This window comes from Biomphalaria glabrata, chromosome 14 (assembly GCF_947242115.1).
Source record: "Biomphalaria glabrata chromosome 14, xgBioGlab47.1, whole genome shotgun sequence".
NCBI lineage: Eukaryota > Metazoa > Mollusca > Gastropoda > Planorbidae > Biomphalaria > Biomphalaria glabrata.
The window spans coordinates 1,024,749-1,046,486 of NC_074724.1; the positions used below are offsets into that span (position 1 = coordinate 1,024,749).

The 21,738-nt window shown below is 35.2% G+C and overlaps 2 protein-coding genes across 2 annotated transcripts in view; both read right to left on the reverse strand.

Moving 5' to 3' along the window:
- The window catches only part of LOC106064225 (uncharacterized), a 45,170-nt gene that overhangs the window by 15,237 nt on the left and 8,195 nt on the right, over positions 1-21,738 (reverse strand). The gene's annotated exons all lie outside the window — the stretch shown is intronic.
- On the reverse strand, positions 18,758-19,760 carry LOC106076052 (uncharacterized). The gene has a single exon (XM_056010420.1). It carries the CDS (start codon positions 19,564-19,566, stop codon positions 18,892-18,894), a length of 675 nt encoding a protein of 224 aa, XP_055866395.1. The 5' UTR covers positions 19,567-19,760; the 3' UTR covers positions 18,758-18,891.

A 21,738-nucleotide genomic window follows, 5' to 3' on the forward strand; every position in this document is an offset into this window, starting at 1 on the left:
CATGAATTAAACATGAGATCGTAAATTATATAGAAGATATAGAGCGCCACGTGGCTAAATGTTGTTTGTTTACGATTGGTGAAGGAGGTCCATTAAAGCGAGCCTTGGTTCAAATCCTGCCCGCTGTCATCCCCCGTCGTCCTATGGGACTTTGCCCCACGACATCATGCCCACCTTCTTGACCCCTCTCTCGCCTTGGTCCCTTTCTTTTCTCCATTCTCATCTTGTGATAATGAATTCATCTCTATAGCGCTGTGAACAAACTGAATGAAGAGAAAAGAAACAAAAGGAAATGTATAAAAGCAAAGGCAAGTCTTTGTGTTTTACTTGCATGTGTGAAATAGTTCCATCTCAATTCGTTGAAGAACAGCTTTAATTTGAACTATTCTTGAGATTCTATTTATACGACTATTGTACAGTATATAATTGTATAACCGAACGACATTCATTGATTTAGTTCGATTACTTAATAAAAACCTTTTTGTTTTTTTTAAATAATTCTAATACTTTTTTTTTTGAAGGATGTTCACTCAACCCCCTCTCTCTAAATCTTGTAGCTCGTGACATGTTAACAAGAGAGACACAAAGGTTTATATTTTCTTTCACGGAATATATGATCTGGGGTATGTAGTAGGGCTTACTTTGCCCGGTTCCGCCAAAACTGTGACTACCGAAGCCGTCACTGTGGAGAGAGCGTCGAAACAGTTGTCCCATATCTTGTACGAGTGTCCCCAGCTCCGAGAGTTAAGGTGAGACGTGTCTAGGTAGTCACTCGACTTGTATGGTAGCCATGAGGCACTAAGCCGGACAGCCCAGTTTCTTGCCAGAGCACTACGGGAGGATTGAGTCCTACCTGCTCTGATTTTTCATTAGGAGTTCATCTCAGGACATGTAGTAAGATTGACTCTAAAGGCTTATTTGAAGAAGTTATTATTTCTACGGTGATGTGATCTCCTGTGGGATGTACACTATAGATTAGTAACGATCAGATTCATATAATAGTGAGGACGAATTCAGTTTTATCACTTCAAACTAGATTTTTTAAAAGTTTAATTTTATAATTACTCATTTTAATGGCGTAATACATGTATATTCACAATATGTTTGATAAGAATGGTATTTCTAAATTGAAGTCCATATGTCTGAGAAAACGGCAAGGAATATAAGTGAATTGCAAGCAATAAGTTTGTTGATGGAGGATCTTTATTTGCATGCATATTTTAATGTATATGGTAGCAGGAATAGTTTAAATTAAGAAATTCCTTAGTCTAAGTGTTGTACTTTAGTCATTTAGTAATTTTATACAGCCTCTTGACGACAGTATAATTGAACGTGTAATATAATTTGTGGGTCGGATTGTATACCAATACCCGGACCGATTTTGACACCCAGTCCGCTCCTGGACACACTGTAAGGTAGCCTGTACACTAAATCCACCTTATGTACCCAGACAGTATAGAGTAGATCTACATACGGGATGATTGACATGTAGGCTACATTAAATACACTAATTCTTACACAAGGCAAAACACGCAAGAGATGAAGAGCATTTTATTTATTGTCCATAAAAACGTTTGACCTACTTTCAGTAGAAGCAGACGTAAGATTATTGCTGCTCATGTCACATGTGTACAGATGGATTTCTTTTTCAAACATTTACATTTCGGATAATTTAATGTGTTTGGATATTGTATTCTTCAAGTATCTTGGATTATAATAACACGGATGATCTGAACAGTTTGGATAATTTATTACTCTCAGGTAAGGCTTTTTTTCTTAGAAGCAAAAATAGAAGAAAAAACATTGGATTCGATAGCATTTCAGGTAAAGGAAATGTCGCGACATTTTCTGGATCTAGAACCTATCTTGAATCTATATCTATAATCTATATATCTAGATTTGGCGCTAATTCTACAATAATCGAAATATATCCATAGATCTAAATGTAAACGTTTATAACATATTACATGCATTATGATGTATATATAATTAAGTAGCCCACCTTATAAAAAATGAAATAATGTAAATCTAGATCTACTATTGACTACTATGCCATCTTCTATATATTTAATTATTCTTAATCTAGATTGGATCTAAATCAAGTCTATAAGTATTTTTAGACATTAAAAGTCCCTAATTTAATCACATGTTCTACTAACTAAATATCAATAGATCTAGTTTGAATGCTACATTTTTCTACATATTTTTTTCTTCTATTTTTCTTCTAATTTTTTTTTTTAGATTGTCTAATTCAGTGATGCCCAAACAAGTTTGACCTGCGGGCAATTTTAATTACCGCATTCATGTCCCGGCGTGGTAGGGGGTGTTAAGCTAGAAACGCTACACTTAATAACTATAATCAACGCCAACACTATTACGCCAGATTCATCAGTCTATTTATTTACACACCATCACAGTACGAGGTTACACACAACACTATGATATGAACTTTCTTACCAAGAGGAATAACTCTACATACCAATAACAAACACATACACATAAAACACAATGTCAACAGGGGGTGCAATTAAATGAAATAAATAAATTAATTAAATTCACCTGAAATTATTTTTGTATTAACCCGTGGATCTAGTACTTACTTAATGGGATATTTGAAGTTTTATCTTTATTTACGCGACGAAAAATGTCTTCATTTCTCTACTTAAAATATAAGCAACATTGTAGCTAAATTTACCACAGACTAATTTTCATGTATCTATATGTTCAATATTCTCATAAATCATCTTATCTCTAGGCGTAGTTTAACAACGAATGATGTCATATATGTTTTATCCCAGTGGCAATACAGCCCATAGTTATCTCTTGTCTGCTTAACACATCTTTCCAATCAAATCTCTCCTGGACTTTTCGTCTCCGCGCCCGAACTCCGAGCCCTTGTAGATCTGCCGTTTACATGTTTTTTTTTAAACAGCCAAGATTTTTTTTCACAACACAAATATGTTGGCTTATTATCATATTCCACACAAATGAAAGATCCGTTCACTGGTAGACTCTACACTCAGAGTTCTATTTCATAAACTGATAAACACACACGTTAAAAGGTCCTTGTACCAATCCAAAAATATGTGTTCCCTAACGTACGTATAGATACATCTTTGAGCCTCTTTTGTTTTTTGAAGGCGGGATTTCGGATACATTGTACCAACGTTCCGGCGGTCCCGATATTGGGCATCACTGATCAAATGTTTCTTAAACAGTCTTAAAATCACTAAAAATATACGAACGCAGGCACTCAAACACACATGTACACACACACACATGACAAACACGCACACACACACTGAGAAACCCACACATATACACATGACACACGCACACATACAAACACACACGCACACATATTGAGAAACGCACACATATACACATGACACACGCACACATACAAACACACACTCACACGATGATGCTGGTTGCTCTCCTTCTCAATCGTGCTGCATTAGACGTCGGCTCCTGTAAGCTTGGAGAGATTCAAAGCGCCCTTATAATGGGTTCTCCAGAACTGATTACTGTATCAATACAACAAAGACAACACCACAATCCAGAGCACACTTTCATGAATTTTTCTTTTCTGCACCTCTGTGTCTTTCTCTCTTTTTTTTTCTCGCACTGTCTCTCCATTGCTTTCTCTCTTTCTCTCTTTCTCTCTTTAAACTTCACACATATCCACTCTTGATCTCATTTTATGCTTGTGATAAATACGTTTTTTACTATAGCACTTCCATTCTTTAACATCTATTGAATTCTAGTCCTAGAGTCTAAGTACGACGTTCTCTGTTTATTTAGATTATAACAATGCCCGTTTCTTCCCCGATTCCTGTAATGAAAAGTAGAACTATAAGCTGTTAGATAGATTAGGCAATACACAGTGATAGGAGAGAAATAATTCATAGGTTTCTAAAGAAATATTGTCAATGGATCGATAATCCTAATAATTGAGATATTTATAAAACACATGCTCATTATAACATTAATGTAGAAAATCTTTTAGCAATTGTATTATATTACAATATATATTATAGCAAAAATTAGAAAACCAAATTTCTTTAATTTAAGAACGCCAACCGCAAAAAAAAATGTTTTTCAAGGTTAGCGAATTGGAAGCAAGGACAATATTTGGAACAGTTTTGTCTTTATTAACATTAGAACATCTCTTTTGGCGAAATATCATCTTGCGAAAATATAGCAGATAAGATTATTTACTATTTATATTTGAATCATTTGTCCAGGCGATGACCTAATTTTGTTGTTTGGATATGAATCCTGAAATTATGTTATAAAAGTTTTCATAAGATCAAATTTTATCTAAAATTTAACTTTGACTTATTGGAATGATTTCTGTCTGTGAGCCCCCAGTGGAGCCTACTTCTTATTTTTCTTCGTTCTCATTTTTATGCTGGAGTGTTCAGATGACAAAACCAATATATGAGATGAACTGCGCAGAGCCCCACCTCTTCATCGAATTCGGTTCTGAGCAGCTTTCTTTATATGCTTCCATGTCATTCCAGTATCCTCAGCGTCGAAGAAGACCGACTTCTTCCAGGTCAAACTCACATCACTTAACAGTTGGTACAGAAACCGCAGAGACATCAAACTCACATCACTTAACAGTTGGTACAGAAAAACCACAAAGTTATCAAGCTGAAATGTAATTAGAATGATTATTTTCTCCGGAATAGCTTTTATATAGCTTAACTTTCATGCTTATAGTATGCTCAGTGCGCTATGGTCCAATCTCTTTTATGGACTAGTGGGGGGGGGGGGACAATAAGTTGTCACATTGAAAGCTTCTTATGTAATTATTTGCAAATTGACATATTTCTATATAAAGCTGGGCGGGTCAACTTCACCTGGTAATGAAGCATTATTATTGGTGTATTATTGTTTTGATATGGATCAAGACATCTACGAAAAGCTGATAATTGATAATAAAGGCAACTCGTTGTTTGTTTTAATAGGAATACCGGAAAGAAATTAACAACCTCTTTATCAGATATAGTATCAGTAGCAACGGATGAAGTGTCTCTCATGGTTGTGTCTTCCTATTCTTCCTGCACCTAGAGTGTTAGTTCAACACAGACTTATCTATCGACAGAATTTTGTTGTTTAAAAGCTGACTGGAAGATTGCATGAATGTCTTCAAACTGAGTTTTTTTTTTATTACGGCAGTTAACTGAATCCCAAGCCATACGTTAAATACTCGACTTAAATGTGTCGAGAAAATAAGATCTCTCATTAGTTGTTCCTCCATACTGTATCGGAATTCCTAGATTCTATTTTAAACTAAATTTAATAAAGAGGAAATCGAACACTGCCTATTTCACAGAAGTGTTTCATGAATTTTATGAGATTGACTTTCATCTTGTTTTTATTACTTCTTCAATATCACCTCACTAGGTTATATATTGTAAACAACTTCACCTCACTAGGTTATACATTGTAAACAACTTCATCTCACTAGGTTATACATTGTAAACAACTTCACCTCACTAGGTTATACATTGTAAACAACTTCACCTCACTAGGTTATACATTGTAAACAACCTCACCTCACTAGGTTATACATTGTAAACAACAACAACAAGACTGATGGTAAATCGACACTAAAAAGAAGCCTAGCTTTCTGACTTAAGCGATGTGACTTTTCTTCAATCCTTTGGCGAAGATGTATACAAAATGAACAACCTTTTGAAATAATTTAGAGAAAATCTTTGATAAGTTTTATCACAGTCTCAGTTGAGATTGCCTGATTTAATGTTCATGCCATGTTAAGAGGTTAAAAGACACGTGGAATTCCTGATGTAGAAAACAGGAAGTAGAATGAATGAAGTCAGTCAAGTGGTATCCTTTAGACCGGGCGGTCATATAGTATATTTTGGTCCGGGACGGACAGTAGCGACTTAGAAAAGTTGAGCTGTATTTACAGTTAGGTAGTAACTTTTAGGCAGTTGATGCCAGTGGTCTTTTTGAGGCATTTGTAGTAGTTATTCTGGATTATTCTGTACAGTGTTACCCGCTGAGATGCGGACGTGATTTGTAATCTACTTTGGAGAGTTTAACATATTGGATATATTTGATACCGCTGTTATGCGGATAGGATTGTTCTTGACTTGTGTAACTGACAAGGAGTGCAGTATTATTATTATTGTCAAATAAACTTTATATTTAGTCTGCTGAAACGGACGTAAGTCAATTTGTAGTGTCTATGTTTGTCACGAACCAAGAGAACTCCAGGAAGCACGAACCCAGCATTCTACACATTCGCGACACAGTAGTAGTGACCAGTCCCTCATGTGTGTAATAGTAATACATGTCACACTATATCCACCCAACGTCTCAAAACGTGCATTTACAAGTCTAAGACATTTCGGGGCAAAAAGCCTGTCACAAAAATAACAATGGTGTAAATGTCGGCTACATGTTTGAGACGCTAATTGCCTTGCTTTGTAGGTACCCTATATCTATGTGATGAATTTTTAACTTTTCAGACCTTACGATCTATAGGGCAGATGATTTAAAAATTTTCTGTTTCTGTGGCCCACGGTTAACAATGGTGTCAGGTGGCCACTACAACGACCAACAGCGTTTAATTTTCCCCCGACTAACGTCGTGTACCCATTAGAGCAGGTTGGACTCAGAGGCGCCCTAAAGATCCTGAAATTAAAAATCAGTCTCTATCAGGAATGAAACCCGGGAACATTCGGTTCAGCAGCCACGCTTCCATGAACTCAAATGTATAGTTTAACCTATTCTACATTTATCATAAGACAACGTAAAATATAGTGTTTTTTTTGTTTGACGGCTATGCATTTATTTATTTTATAAATACAAATAATCTAAGTTAGCAATACCCATTTTAAGTACTTATATCATAAATATATATAACCCAAAATTTTCTATACATGTTTGTTCATTTGGTGATTTTAATTCTTACTTAGAACGCAATTTTAACATAGGTAGCCAAGCCAAGTTCAAGCGCATTTAGCCTCTCGACCACGCTTACAGTTGAAAAGCGGATGAATACAATCTTTATAGACAGCTGGAGAAATCGTGTGGGGTGAGTTGAAAAGATGGAGCGCGAGGCGGAGAAAGAAATAGACCAAGAGACGTGAGGGGTAGGGGGAAGAGAGGCGAGGGGTAGGGGGGAGAAAGAAGAAATGAGAGCAGAGTAGATCAGAAGCAGGAGATACGATAGAACGAGAGTGCCCTAGAGAAAGAGAGTTAGGGAGAGACATGGGAGACATAGAGGGAATAACAAAGCAACACTCACACTACATGAAGCACTCTTCATACTTGTCATCTATTCAGCTAAAACATTGAATGCCTGTACAAAGTATTTATCTATAAAATCGCTCAATAAACTGGGCAGCTAGCAGTGCTCTCAGTAGAGAGAAAGCTAAGCTCTGCCCATAAACTGTGAAAAAAAAGCAATTTTAACAAACGCTTGCATAATAAGGGATTGTTGTTATTATCTCGGTACCTCATGCTTTAAAATGGGGAACTGAAGTTCAATAGCACAAATTCTTATACAATCAGCTCCGGCATAGACAGCCTTCTAGGGCCTCCGATTGATAGGGGCCTCGCACAGGAGTCAAAGACAATAAAGCCGGTCTCGTGAGAATGAAACACCAGTCTATAATCGAACTCAGCCTACCCGCTTTCCACCACTGCCCGCACCTTGACCTGCATCACTGCATCACTCCTCAGGAGTAAATGATACAATGGTGAAATACGTGCGATGTATACAACAGTGTCTACTTAAATAATATACCAGGCTAAGCTTCAAAGACCAGCTTAGGCCCCAACTTGCCTGAGATGACATAGAAGAGAGCACCTGCTTGCATGCGGCCTCAGAACGAGACAACTGGAGGTCACTCACAAAGGCCGCGAAATACACATTTGAGACCAAAGACAATCCGCTGCCGAGTACAGGCGCGAAAAGAAAATCCAAACGACCACCTGAGGACAACGGTTATGCTTGCCCTGGATGTGGCAAAATATGTTGGTCACAGCTGGGGCTGATAATCCACGAGAAATACTGCATTCCTCACTGATCTTCGGACTCGAAGACAAGTCTTATTATTTTTAATATGCCAACATTAAAAAAAAGTTCAGTCTTGAGATCGAACCAAACGACATTTAATACAACGTCCAGCGAGCTACCCACTGTAATGCAGGGACATAAAGGTATATGCCTAAATCTATTGTTTTTAAACACTCTGGCCGTTCTCAATTCTGAAGTTTAAGAATGACTACAGTATTTTACATGTTACGCAAACCTAGTTGCAACCTGCATAATTTGTCACAACTAATGCTGACAAAGTCTTTGTTTCACGAGGGCTATATTTAAGTTGTCTTTTCGTCATCTGCGTCTGACTTCGGAAAGGGCCTCTTTAAAACATTTTAAAACAAAGGGCCTCTTTAAATTAGTAGTGCCTTCTGGTTCAGCGACATAGTACACCTCGACAGGGGCGACAATAAATGCGTAAAAATGGTACCCTTTGATATTTTCCTCCTTATGGCTTGGTTACATTTCATTCAACTCGGTACTACTTCCTCGACGTGGTGGCTAACCATTACAGCTTGACTTCCAAGCCTAGTGGTCTTGGGTTCCAATCTTAGTCAAAACTGGAAATTCGAATATTGGGCTTAGTATCCCGCCGTTGTCCACCTGGCATTAGTTATGGAAAATAAAGACAATTGGTCGTTGTAGTGACCTTATGACCCGTCATTAATCGTCGATCATTGAAACTGATTGCCTTCACATTATGTTCCCTATAGATCGCAAGGTCTGAGGGGAAACTTTGTTTGATCATTGACATACACATTTTTAATGTCTGTCTCTGGCCTTGGAAAATTCTGGAATAATTTAAGTCTTTGATTTGATGCTACAAAAATGAACAAAATGTTATCAATGGTTACAACCTTGAAAGATTGGTATTGGCCAGAGACTAAGTAACGATTTACGCATATGCTTGTTTATACACTGTTGTTGAGTTTTAGGGCCCAAAAGGCTAGCCCAGCTAAACCATTGTGCCGAACTTTAATTTAACGTTACCCTATCTTATTTATCCCTTTGTCTGTTGGACAGTTGGGGGACCATGCAAGATTTGTCGACCGTCTTTCTCATTTCCTCTCTCTGTATTTGACCTTGTTTAGAACCTCTTTCAATGTTAGGCCCATCTATTCTTTTATGAAGTCTTCCCATCGCTTTCTCTGTTTGCCTCTTATTCTTTTTCCTGGTACTGTTCCTTGAAGAAATGTCTTTACGAGTCACGAAGACCTTGTAATATGGCCATAGATTTTTAGCTTGCGTTTTTTTACGATAGTTAGCAGGTCATCATGGGGTCCAAAGTCAAGGCCGGTCTTATGGCAATGCAACCTATGCGGCCGCAGTGGGCCCCGCACTTTCATAGGCCCCGCGCTAACACTAGTTGTAAACTATTAAATTAAACCATTAAAATATATAACAGGGTTTCATGGTCTCCTCGTTCCATATGCTAGGACAAATGTGTACAAAAGCTCCTATTTCACTAGTGCTATTAGAAGATGAAATGGCTTGCCTGAGCTAGCTAGAAAAACAGTGACTTAGAATGACGCCTAGTACCTAATCATCTTTCTAAAAATAAAGTCTGTATTTTATACGAAGAAGAAAAAATTGCAAAGTATACGAAAGAAAGTCATGAAAATCTCCTGAAATTATTGAATTATCCTGAAAACTCATACAAATGTCTTTAAAAATAGACACTATTGTCATTTTGGGATGTCATTTAATGTTGAAAACGCTAATCCTAATCGCGTTTAAAAAAAAACGGCATTGTCAACTTTCATTTAATATAAATAATAAAGAGAATTTAAAACCAAAAGAGGAAGTTCCTATGTATAATAATAGTCTGGCATGTAAATATAGATTCTAGATCTAAATCTGTCTTGATCTCCCAAAACAGTAATCTGAATGTTTATCGGCTTTTTGTTGAAAAACTACCTTCTGTTGTAGATGGCTCGTAAATTAATTTGACCGTGATTTTACACTGAGTAAAATATGAATAAAATGCAATGCCGAATATATTTTCAAAAATTCTTAATTTTCACTTATTATCCTTTTTCCTACCTAGACTAGGCCCCGCGCTATTCGTAACGCATAGGGCTCCGCATTCTGTAGGACCGGCCCTGGGTCCAATAACTGCATTAAGCCTCTCTCTGGGTTTGTGACGCTGTCTTTAAATCTGATGCCAAGGATCCTACTATAGCGTCTCAGTTCCATTGCTATGATCCACCTTTCTAGCTTTGCAGTCAGCGTTCAAGACTTAACTAAAACTGAAACTTAAACTTAGACTTTTTTAAAATAGAACTGAACGTAACTTTTCTTGACTAATATACATTTAACTTTGGTGTCAATACATGGACAAGCACGAGTAAAATAATATCGTTTAAACAAAAATTCAACTCATTTTAGAGCTACAAGTCCTTGTGTCACCCGTCTGTCGCTTGTCTTTCCTAATTCAACATTCACCCCTCTCTTTATAAGCTCGACTACGATGTTGTTACTCGTGGTTCTATCAAAGACTATTCAGCTAATACAATTGATCTACTAAAATGTTACTCCAGGTTTCGTCATTGCATCAGAAACACGCACACCCATTCCAGAATAATGCTACTTAGAAGAATTTTATTCGACGAGTTATATACATTGAAGGGAGGATAAAAGTTCAGGACCATCTAAATAAGATTAAACTATTGAACGATAATAACATATCGAAAGTAACAGCTCAACACAACGCGATAGAATTTTCTTTACATTAGTAGTGAAATGGAATGTTTATAATATAACGCATTCAGTTATCCGGACGTTCGAATATCCGGATAAATAGTAAACTAGGGTCTATCTACGAACTTCAATTGTAATTTAAACCTGTGGTAGATAACGCCCCTGTATGACGTATCCGCTCACTATTTGGCGAAAGAAAACCACTACTTGTTTGCCAACATTTCACTACTAGAAATTAAGAATCCTAATTGATATCAAATATTCTACGAAATGAAAGTAAAAAACAAACAAACAAACAGAAATATATATTTATAAATTTCGCACTTTTTAAAGTTGTAAAAAAAACAAACAATTCTACTAAGGATCGTGACATTCTTATTGGGATTAGATATTCATTAAATGTATTTAATAAACTTAATTTAGTGATTGTAAAAACCTGTATAACAATTTCCTAGTGAATTATATAAATCACCTACAGTTATATCTCTCTTTAATCTCAAACTTCATATCAAAATTTTAGTACTATTAATGAAATTTTGTTATAGACATAGATCAGTTTAGACTGAATGAACGTACTTACCTTTTACAAAGAATGGGGGGGGTGGTCGATAAGAAAATTCACATTTAACAAAAGCGTTAGGTCGCCGATACTGGAATCTAACTGACAATTCGACGCAGTAGAGCAAAAACTTTTAAACTTGTGTGATAGGCGTCATCTTTCTAAGGTCATCATAGCTTTCTGTAAGGCATCTTGTGGCGTTCAAAGGGGTCAACTGCAGATGTCCTCACTTAGAATAATTTCACCATTCTGATGTCAACTGCAGATGTCCTAACTTAGAATAAATTTGACCAATCTGACGTCAACTGCAAATGTCCTCACTTAGAATAAATTTGATCATTCTGACGTAAACTGCAATTGTCCTCACTTAGAATAAATTTGACCATTCTGACGTCAACTGCAGATGTCCTAACTTAGAATAAATTTGACCATTCTGACGTAAGAACATAATAGAATCACACTTACCGAGTCATATTTAAATAATTTTTTTAAGGAGTTTTGTAAATTGATCTTGATGAAGATGCTTTTCACGAAGTGTTTGCAAATACAACAGAGTTTATCGTCCTCCAACACACACACCCCTTTTGTTAATACGCTGCGACATTTTAGAAACGGGGGTGTGCACCAGTTTGAAAATTTGCCTAAATAAATCTATTTTTTAAAACATGAAATAGGTAGCTCGATAAAATGTCTAGAATATTAGAATAAAGATTTAAGAATTGTATAACACACTCAAACACACACCCTTGCAAATACACAGGTTTGTATGTACAAAGTCTATATCAGACTACTCTATCTGTCTGTCAGTCAGGGTGGAATCTTGTACGCGTTCTCTTTGCAACTTGCTATTCTAAACTTTGCACAATCATTCATTGCGGATAACAAAATATGAACCAATTAAAGAAAAAGTTTAGTTAATCAATTAGTCGTAAATAATTAATTTTGTTTTGTAAAGAATATGTAATAAGGTATTATCAATTTCGAGGTTCTCTTTTTAACCATTTTTTTTCAGAGTATGAAAGTAAATCATTAAAAAAAAAAGAACAAAAAAAGTGCTCAGCAGAAAAAAGAATCATTGCACTCAGTCGAAAACCTTTTTTTTTTCTTTTTCTTTCTCTTTTTTTTAACGTCGTGTATTTTGTATAATTTGACGGGAGTCGTCTCAGTGACATTTGACGTAACTCCTCTGCAACCCCTACTTTATTAATAGTTAACATTTGAGTTTCACCGTAACCTTTGTGTATCGCTGGTAAGCAGCTTTTATACTTTATAGACTTTCTATCAACACGATTCATGTTTAGAGACAACATTGCTACCATCTCAAGGAAATTTCATTTTAATCAATACATTGTGATTTATAATTCCACTTCAACGTGGAATATAATTTCTGAAAAAAGAGTTAATATCTGAAGACTGTTGGTCAATAGATAAACATTGACTTTAATTTGGCCTCCTTATACTAATAGCTTTAGTGAGAACTTTGATGGCATTGTTCAAGATGATGTAGCTTCTACATAGCCGAAAGTAAGGGCTAAAGTTACACTGGTGATTTGGTGTCACGTTTTGTAATAATATATACTCTATCTATCAATCTTTATATTAATTGTTTGGTGTCTAGCCACTTACGCCATTTTATTTTTCAAATGGTCTGCTATTTGGTCACTCGGTACGGACCTCTCCCCCTCACAAGTGACGCCACTGAGTCTCAGATTTTGATTACACTACACTTAGTCTTACAAAATAGTTTCCTACACTCTTTGTCATTTCACATTATTATCTTTTCTTTAGGATTTTACACACTGTTTTAAATGAAAGTTTAGAAATTACCGATCGGTTAGAGATAACAAGATAATAAATACATAAATAAAAAAATAGTATTTTATTTAAATGCGCTTTCTCAAGTATCATTACCGTACTGCTTGGAAAAATGGCGCTAGTGGACTTTCAAAAGGTCTATGTGTTGAAAACAATTTTGATCAAGTGGGTTGACTATTAATTTTAAATGCTAATTGACAAGGGAGATTATGGAATTAAACAAAATAGTATGCTACTTATTTAAAAAGACTGACTAGTAGGTTGTTTACTGTAAATCTATCGACAAATTATAATACAAATTAAGAGTACGTTTTTGAGGTACATGAAAAGACAACCGTGCTTTTATTTTTAAAAGTTAGTATTTATCAGTTAGTTCCCTTAAAAAAAAAATTGGCCCATAAGTTTGGGTTTAATTGGAATTTTCAGTAGTGACGTGACGAATCATTACAAATAAGACCAGAAATAGAGACTCAACTTACAAGGACAAATAACGACAGACTGATGTGATAGATTGAGACGACGTAGACTGTGCCTTTTTATTCATTACATTTTTTAAAATTACCAGCTGTGATATTGAAACTATTCCGTGTTTATTTTATTGTTGGTTGTATTTAAAAACTCGCATCTAACATTTACATTCATCAACACATCGACCATAAACAAAACCTAACTGCCTACAACGGTGAACACTAAATATAGTGGTAATGGTGACCTCATAAATGTGCTTTTATTGTTGTTTTTTTTTAGATTTTTCTTCAAAACTTTAAAAAAAAAATGACCATAAAATATCAGTTACAGCCCGGTGCTAATAAGGAGATATTCCTTCTTAAACAAGAAAAGAAGAATATTATTTAGAACACGAAAGATTGACATAATTAGCATAACATTAGTATTTCATTATTTAGATCTAATTGTTTTTTTTTTGTTACTGCTTTGTCAAGTGAAGAGTTTGACTTCGCAATCATGAAGTCTGTATGACATGTATTTCTTTTTTGTATAATAGAAAATTATCAAATAGTTACTTTTATTAAGTAGATAAATAATGATAAAAATGTGTCCGTTGCATCAACAGTACATAATTAGATGATCAGTAGAAAATATTATGATGACCTAGTCAGTAGGTCTAGTTTCAATTAATGTTGATCGTAGTTAAACATGCAGGCTCCCTCTCTTTACACTGAAACACACACACAAACTTTCAAAACTTTTAAATAAACAAATGCATCAATAAAAACAAAAATGACCCAATTAACACAAATAGGCAACGCATTAGGCAATCTGCTCCTCAACCTTGCCCCACGTCATCATTGCCCACCCGCTGCCTCTTCCCCTTATCCATTCTCCTCCCATGATAATAATTCCATCAATACAGCGTTGTAAGAACTCTTGATGTTAGCCCTTTAAGGAAAGAAAGGAAACAAAATTACAAGTTTAGAAACAAGGCAAGTCTTAAAGTTCTGTTTTAGCATGCAATATATGTTTGTCTTTTCCAAATCGTTCTGTCCAGCCCATTACAAATGTACAGCTGTCTCCAATGTATATAAACATCAAGTTTCATTCCGTCCGACACTTTCCCGATGTATTCTCGACTTACGCTTGTCTAAAATAAACAGCCTAAACATTATATCGCCAAACTGTTCCCATAATACATATTTTTTGTTATAATTTAATTAATATTAATATCACACAATTGTTGTTTTCTTTTAATGTCAAGTACGTATTGACAATATTTTTGTTTAATCAGTTTTAAACTCTTTCGTAATTACCTTATTTAAATGAATATACATTCTACATATTGATATTTCTATTGGCAATCAATAAAGACTCTATTTTATATTTTGAAAGACTTGCTAATGCAGCTCGCTATATCCAGATTCATGCAGCTTTAGTGTGAACACCTCTATTACACTGTAAGAAGCAATATCATTGCACCAAGCCGTCATCGCCTCCTCTTCCCCCCCCCCAAAGCGCTCCATTGTCGCAAACTCTAGTCTTGAAGTTGAAGCACTCCTCTTTCTAATATATTGTAGTAACATAATACTTTCATTTATATATATAGCGCTTTCAAGAGGAATCGAAAAAGTAAAACTACAAAGTAAAGATTTGATGTACATATAGAAAACATATGGCGAGATAAAATAAACAATCGGAAGGTCCAGCATAGAGCAGGATGCCTGGACCTTTGCTTAATTTTTTTTAAAGGCAACATACGTTATAGCCTTAGGTACCTAGAATATTGAACGCCACAAAATTCTTTATAACACTGCAAATCTTTTCCGTGTGATGCGTTGAGACTTGACATAAACTATTAGTAAACCAACAATACGTCTTTAGGAACACACAAATCATTTAGTCCTGCCCATTACACAGAGATAACTGTCTCCAATGTATCTAAACATGAAGTTTTATTCTGTCTATTTCCAAATGTAATCTTGACTTGCCTGTAGAAATGGGAAAGCCTTGTTTGAAAAGATTTAACATGCATTTACAGTTTATATGGAAACAACCAATTGCAATAAAAAAAAACAACATGAAATCTGTCTTCCACTCCTTATTAGAAATATTGGTGATAAAGTCACAGTTAATGCCCTTCAAGTAAAAGAACAATTTCTTCCTTGAGATGTTACATTCTTGTCCATGCTAAGCTACCGAAGTCATTGGATTATTTTCTTCATAAATTGCAGCTACCCGTGGTTAACACCCCTAAGTCTAATAAGATTAATTATTATGATGTTAATGGTTGGGATATTTAAAAAAAAACAATAAACAAACAAAAATAACAAGCTATTTTTATGCAAAGTTCGCGCTCCATCAGTTGTTACACTTGTCATCTTGTTTAAAGCATACCCAACACTCAGAGATTGTGTCTTGAATTGTACTTTGATGTATAGCCAATAATCTTTTTTTTAATGAGACAGTCTGAACCTTAAGGTCAACTAGTCACAAGACAAAATATCTTAGCAAAGTTGGAAAATCTTAGAAGACAACCACCAGCTCCATTAAAACTTCTTTAAGTGGACGACTTCTGTTAATCCGAACGGTAAAAAATCTCGTTTCTTACTCGCAGGGCCGGCCCTACAAACTGCGGGTTCCAATTTAAATGATGCTTACGAGACCAAATTCTATTTTATACAATAACACATTTTACTATTGTCACTGTCTCGTTTGACATTGCCTGTTAAATGTTCACCTCGGGTTAAGGCGGTGAAAAAGACACGTGAAACTCCTGATGTTGAAACAGGAGGTAGAATGACTAAAATTGACTTGGAGTTCAATCAAGTCAAGGCAGTCAAGTGGTATCCTTTGGATAAGGCAGTCATGTAGTATTTTGGTCCGGTGCGGACAATATCTGACTTAAAGAGTCGAGTTGTGACTTTAAACTATGTAGTGTATTTTGGGCAGACGAAGCCAGTATTCAAATGAGACATGTTCTAATAGTAGTTATTATTCTGATGATTATGTGTTTTGGAAATTCATTATTACCCGCTGTGATGTGGATGTGATTGAACAAGATTTACTTTTGGATTTACTTTACCGCTGTTATGTGGACGTGATTTGACAAGATTTAATGTATTGGATTTATTTACCGCTGTTATGCGGACGTGATTTGACAAGATTCAATGTATTGGATTTATTTACCGCTGTTATGCGGACGTGATTTGACAAGATTCAATGTATTGGATTTATTTACCGCTGTTATGCGGACGTGATTTGACAAGATTCACTGTAATGGATTTATTTACTGCTGTTATGCGGACGTGATTTGACAAGATTCACTGTATTGGATTTATTTACCGCTGTTATGCGGACGTGATTTGACAAGATTCACTGTAATGGATTTATTTACCGCTGTTATGCGGACGTGATTTGACAAGATTCACTGTATTGGATTAATTTACCGTTGTTAAGCAGAAGTGATTGTATTTTAAACTTAATTGTGCAACTGCCAAGAAGTTGTATTGTTATTATTATCAATAAACTTTATATTTGTCTGCCAGAGTGGATTCATGTTAATCTATAATCTGTAATTTCTATGTTCGTCTCCTATCAAGTGTGACTCCAAGAATCACGAACCCAGCATTCCTCGACATTCGCGACTTATTCGTAGTGACCAGTCCAGTGTGTAAAAGTAATACAGCATTTATTCATTTATTTATTTACAACTATTAATAACATCATTTTATCTACATTTATGTAGAGGAAGCAACTTTAATGTAATAGGTGTCATTGGGTAATTTAAGTTATGCCAATCGTAGGATACACTAAATATGTTAACCCTTTAAGTCCTACACTTTTCAAAGCATGTGACAAGATAGGCCCCTGTCAGGTAGTGGTCCCAAATTAAAAAATCGATTAAATCGGCCTAAAGCTGGTCATACTGTATCAGCGTTACAAGTTGACTAGCGAACGTGAAAAAAAAAAAGATGTCTATGTTTTGTATAAAGCAGCGACATCCCTAGGGTCGGTGTCATCCGATAAGTTATCTGAGTTAGTGGGACTGAAATTATTGTAAAATGTATTTAGTTATAAAACGTTTGTCTGTTGATCTTATGGTGTTTGGAGGGGCGGTGGCTAAGTGATACATTACTTTGCTTCCCAGGTTCGAATCCTGGAATTTTGAATTTTATGATCTTAGAGCAAAGCCGCCTCTAAGTCCATCCAGCTCTAATGGATAGATCTAATTAATGTTTGTTTAGAAAAGTAAAGGTGATTGGTTGTTTGCTAGCCACTTAATACCCTCGTTAACCCTGACCTCAGAAATACATGACCTTTAAATGACCTGCCCCATAGATCATAAGGTCTGAAAGGGAACTTTACTTTTACATACTTCTGATGTATAGACCAAATTCGTGCAGTACAGTCAAGCATCAAAGGTTCTTATCAAAGTCTTGTAGAAATACGTGAGCTTTAATCCACCCATATATCATTACAGTAGCCCCTCCATGACTCTTCTAGTTATGTAAATGTCTTTTTAAATATAGAAATACATTCAGATGATGGTATAGTTACATAAAGATCAATACAACATTCTTGATCTTGAGTTTTCGGATATTGAAATATAGTGGGTATTGTTTTGTTGTAATAGATTCTTTAATACCATGAACTAATTATCACACATTTATTTATTTGTTTTGTTACAAACATTGCATAGTCGCAAACATATTTTTTTTATTTCACTGTTAAAATATAATGCAGAAATTAAATGTAAGTTTTAGTAGATACATGAAAAGACAACTGGGATTTTATTCTGTAAGTTTTTATTTTATCAGTTATCTCCCTTGAAAAATAAAACATCGCTGCTTGTTAAAAAGAATGTCAAGCTCCACACTAGCATTTTTTTATGCATTTCTTTTATAGCTGACAAGTTTTTGTATTTTAAAGGTTTGGAAACTTTTAATTATTGCATTTTAAATAAAAAGAACTTCTCACGAACTACATCTAATAATTTTTTTCCACAAACCTGATGCCTGATTGTCGATAGCAAGTTCTAGATCTACACCTGGTAGATTTGGTTTGTAGTTAAAATGGTTTTAATTATTGTAAATGTAAATTACAAACAAACACATGGATAAAAAAAGGAAACAAAACATTGTAAATTTAAAGATAGCATACACAATTTATTTACATAACTCAAGACTAAAGAGACATTTGAGTTTGAGGTTCAGAATTGCAAGGGTTCTCAAAGACATCTTCATGGTGGAGCTGGACAACTCACAAGGGAAACAATTCACTAGGCAGGACCAACTGCACTGCAATTTAATCCAGACTTGAGACTTCCACTGTGCACAAGATGAGACCAAATCAAGTCACTATACCCCAGACAGTAGACTTGTGCTCCACTACTTCCTGGACATGTACAAGTTGTATAAGTAAACTTAGATCTACCACCCACCTCTAGTCTGTCCTTCCATTGACCAACATTGACCTGTTTAGAACATCCATGAGGATGTGACACTATAAAGGTCAACTTGTGTGGGGATCTAGAGTCAAAATATTTCTTATAGACTTTCTCCCAGACATTTTTAAAATGTTTGTACATTTCCATCAGTTTATTTCCTAAAGTTTTATCACATGTCACACATTTCAACCTACACAAGTCATACTTAATGTTTACAAAATCAACACTGACCTTATCAACACTGTCCACTTGGCTGTCATCTCTGTCATAAAACAATCTCAAGGTCGTGTGGTTGGCCTCAATGTCATCAAAAACCACTTGTGTGGCTGTGTGCACATCAAACTCCCACCACACTTTGCTGGGTGAGTTTGAACCTTCACATTTTCTACACCAACACTTTGTGTAGGCAGTACGTCCATAACCTCCATCTTGTGTGACTCCATCTTGAAACTTGTTTACATACTTTACTCTTCCACTTCCTGTCCTCAAGGTTCTTCTCTCACTCATGTTAGAAAATGGATATGGTTGAGTTGTCTCTGGCCAAAACTCTGGTCTGTCTAGACTTGTTATTTTCACATCAACTCTAACTGTGAGGTCAGCTATAACTTTGATGAGTTCATGCAAATCACTGTCTTGAAGACCTTCAGGTAAATGTTTCAAGTTGAATGTCTCAACAGTTATAAACTGGCTATGATCTGGATTCTTCTAACAGTCACCTCGATGTTTGTGTAGATCAGCTTCTCCACCTTCTGACTCCTGAGTTTCATGATCACCTGGAGAACAAGGAAATAAACTTGATCCAATGTTTACAACACCATGTACAAAATTGAGTTAATCAAGAGATATCTATAAGTAGATCAAGTCTAAATCATGTGTTGATCTCTACTGTTTATACACTAAAAATGAAACTCAAAAGTTACCAATTAGTGGACCTTCAACCTCATCTGACTGGACTTTGGATTGGTCACTGGTGAAATGATGAGGATCTGAAAGAATGAAAGTCAAATAATTATTTTATATTTTCTTTTCTTTTATTATTATTAGAAAATAGACTTATACAAAAACCTTTCTCTATCAAAACATTTACAAATCAAAAGTTTACCTGTATCTTGATTCTCATCCCCATAACTGGAGAAGTCTGCTAGGTCAGTCTGATCCTTTAGACAAACTGAAATAGTTTAAATACATGTGTTAGACAGTCTATTTTTTTTTTTACATTTTTTTTTTTGAAACAACAAAAACTATTGTTCAAAATACTGAATTTTTACATAGAGATAAAACTAAATATTTAAAATTAAATTTTAGAAGCTAAGCATAGACCTAACATTGCAACAACTTGAATTTCACATGCTACTTATTATTGTGCTGAATTCTAGATAAAATTTGATAATAAAATAAAGCCATAAGACTCTTTTTAAAGTTATGTATTGTTTCACTCTGATTTTATACTATTAACTAGAAAACACCAAATTGTGGGAGATGAGAGGACAGAAAAATATGGAAGTGCAGATCTTAGAGAGGAAGTGGAGATGGATTGGTCACACCATTATAAAAGATACCAGCAACAGAGCTAGGCAGGCCTTAGAGTGGAACCCCCAGGGAACAAGACGCAGAGGAAGACCAAAAAGAACATGGCGACGCAGTGTACTTGAAGAAGCAGAGAGGACCGGGAAGAGCTGGGACACCATCAAAAAGCTAGCAATAGTCCATGGAGAGTGGCATGATTTTGTCGAGGCCCTATGTTCCATGAGGAACTCAAAGGAGTGATGATGATGATCATAAGACTAGTTTTAAAGTTAGGTATTTTTTCACTCTGAATTCATACCATTAAGTCCACAGGTGTCTTGAAGAAAACAAAGGTCTGTACTTTTCTGGAAATTAGAACAAAATATGAATATAAAGTTGCTTTCTTTTTAGCGGCCCCCGTAAGGGGGAAAAGCCGCTATTAAGTTTGTGCAAAATGTTCGTCTGTCCGTCTGTCTGTCTGTCTTTCCGTCTGTCCGTCTGTCACACTCAGATCTCGAAAACTAGAAGAGATATGAAAAATATTATTTCATCATTAAATGCGGCTTCAAAAGTTTAGGTGCAACGGCTACTTTTGGTTTTCTAAAAGCAAACCGTTTAATTTATAAAATTATTTATGCAAGCGATTTTTTCATAAAAATACACCAATTCTAAAACAATTACGTAAATGTAAGGGAGGCGATGTTACAATATGCTAAGAAAGATGAACATTTTTTTTTTTATTTTCAGTATCACTAAGTCAAATATATTTTTAAAATGTACAGGAAATGTTTACAACAAATATAAATAATAGTTAAAGAATTTTTTTTCTGGTCAACTTGCTGCTAAAATTAAAAGAAAACATTTATGTTTGTTTATAAAGGCTAATAATGCATTTTGTATGTAAATATCACACACATTTTTTATGGACTTTTTATGCAGTAGCGTAACGTCGCTACATGATCAGGTAATAAACCAATTCCTTAAACTTTAAAAAAAAAAATCAGATTTTATTTAGTTTTTGTTTAGTGCCCCCATCCGTATAAAAGATTATTTTTGTGCGTTTTGTCTGTTGGTCGGTCTGTCCGTCACGATTAGATTAAAAAAACTAGAACTCTAAAAGCTATTGAAAATTTGATTTACACTTTAATGTTCCTCCCGTAACATCTCAATAGT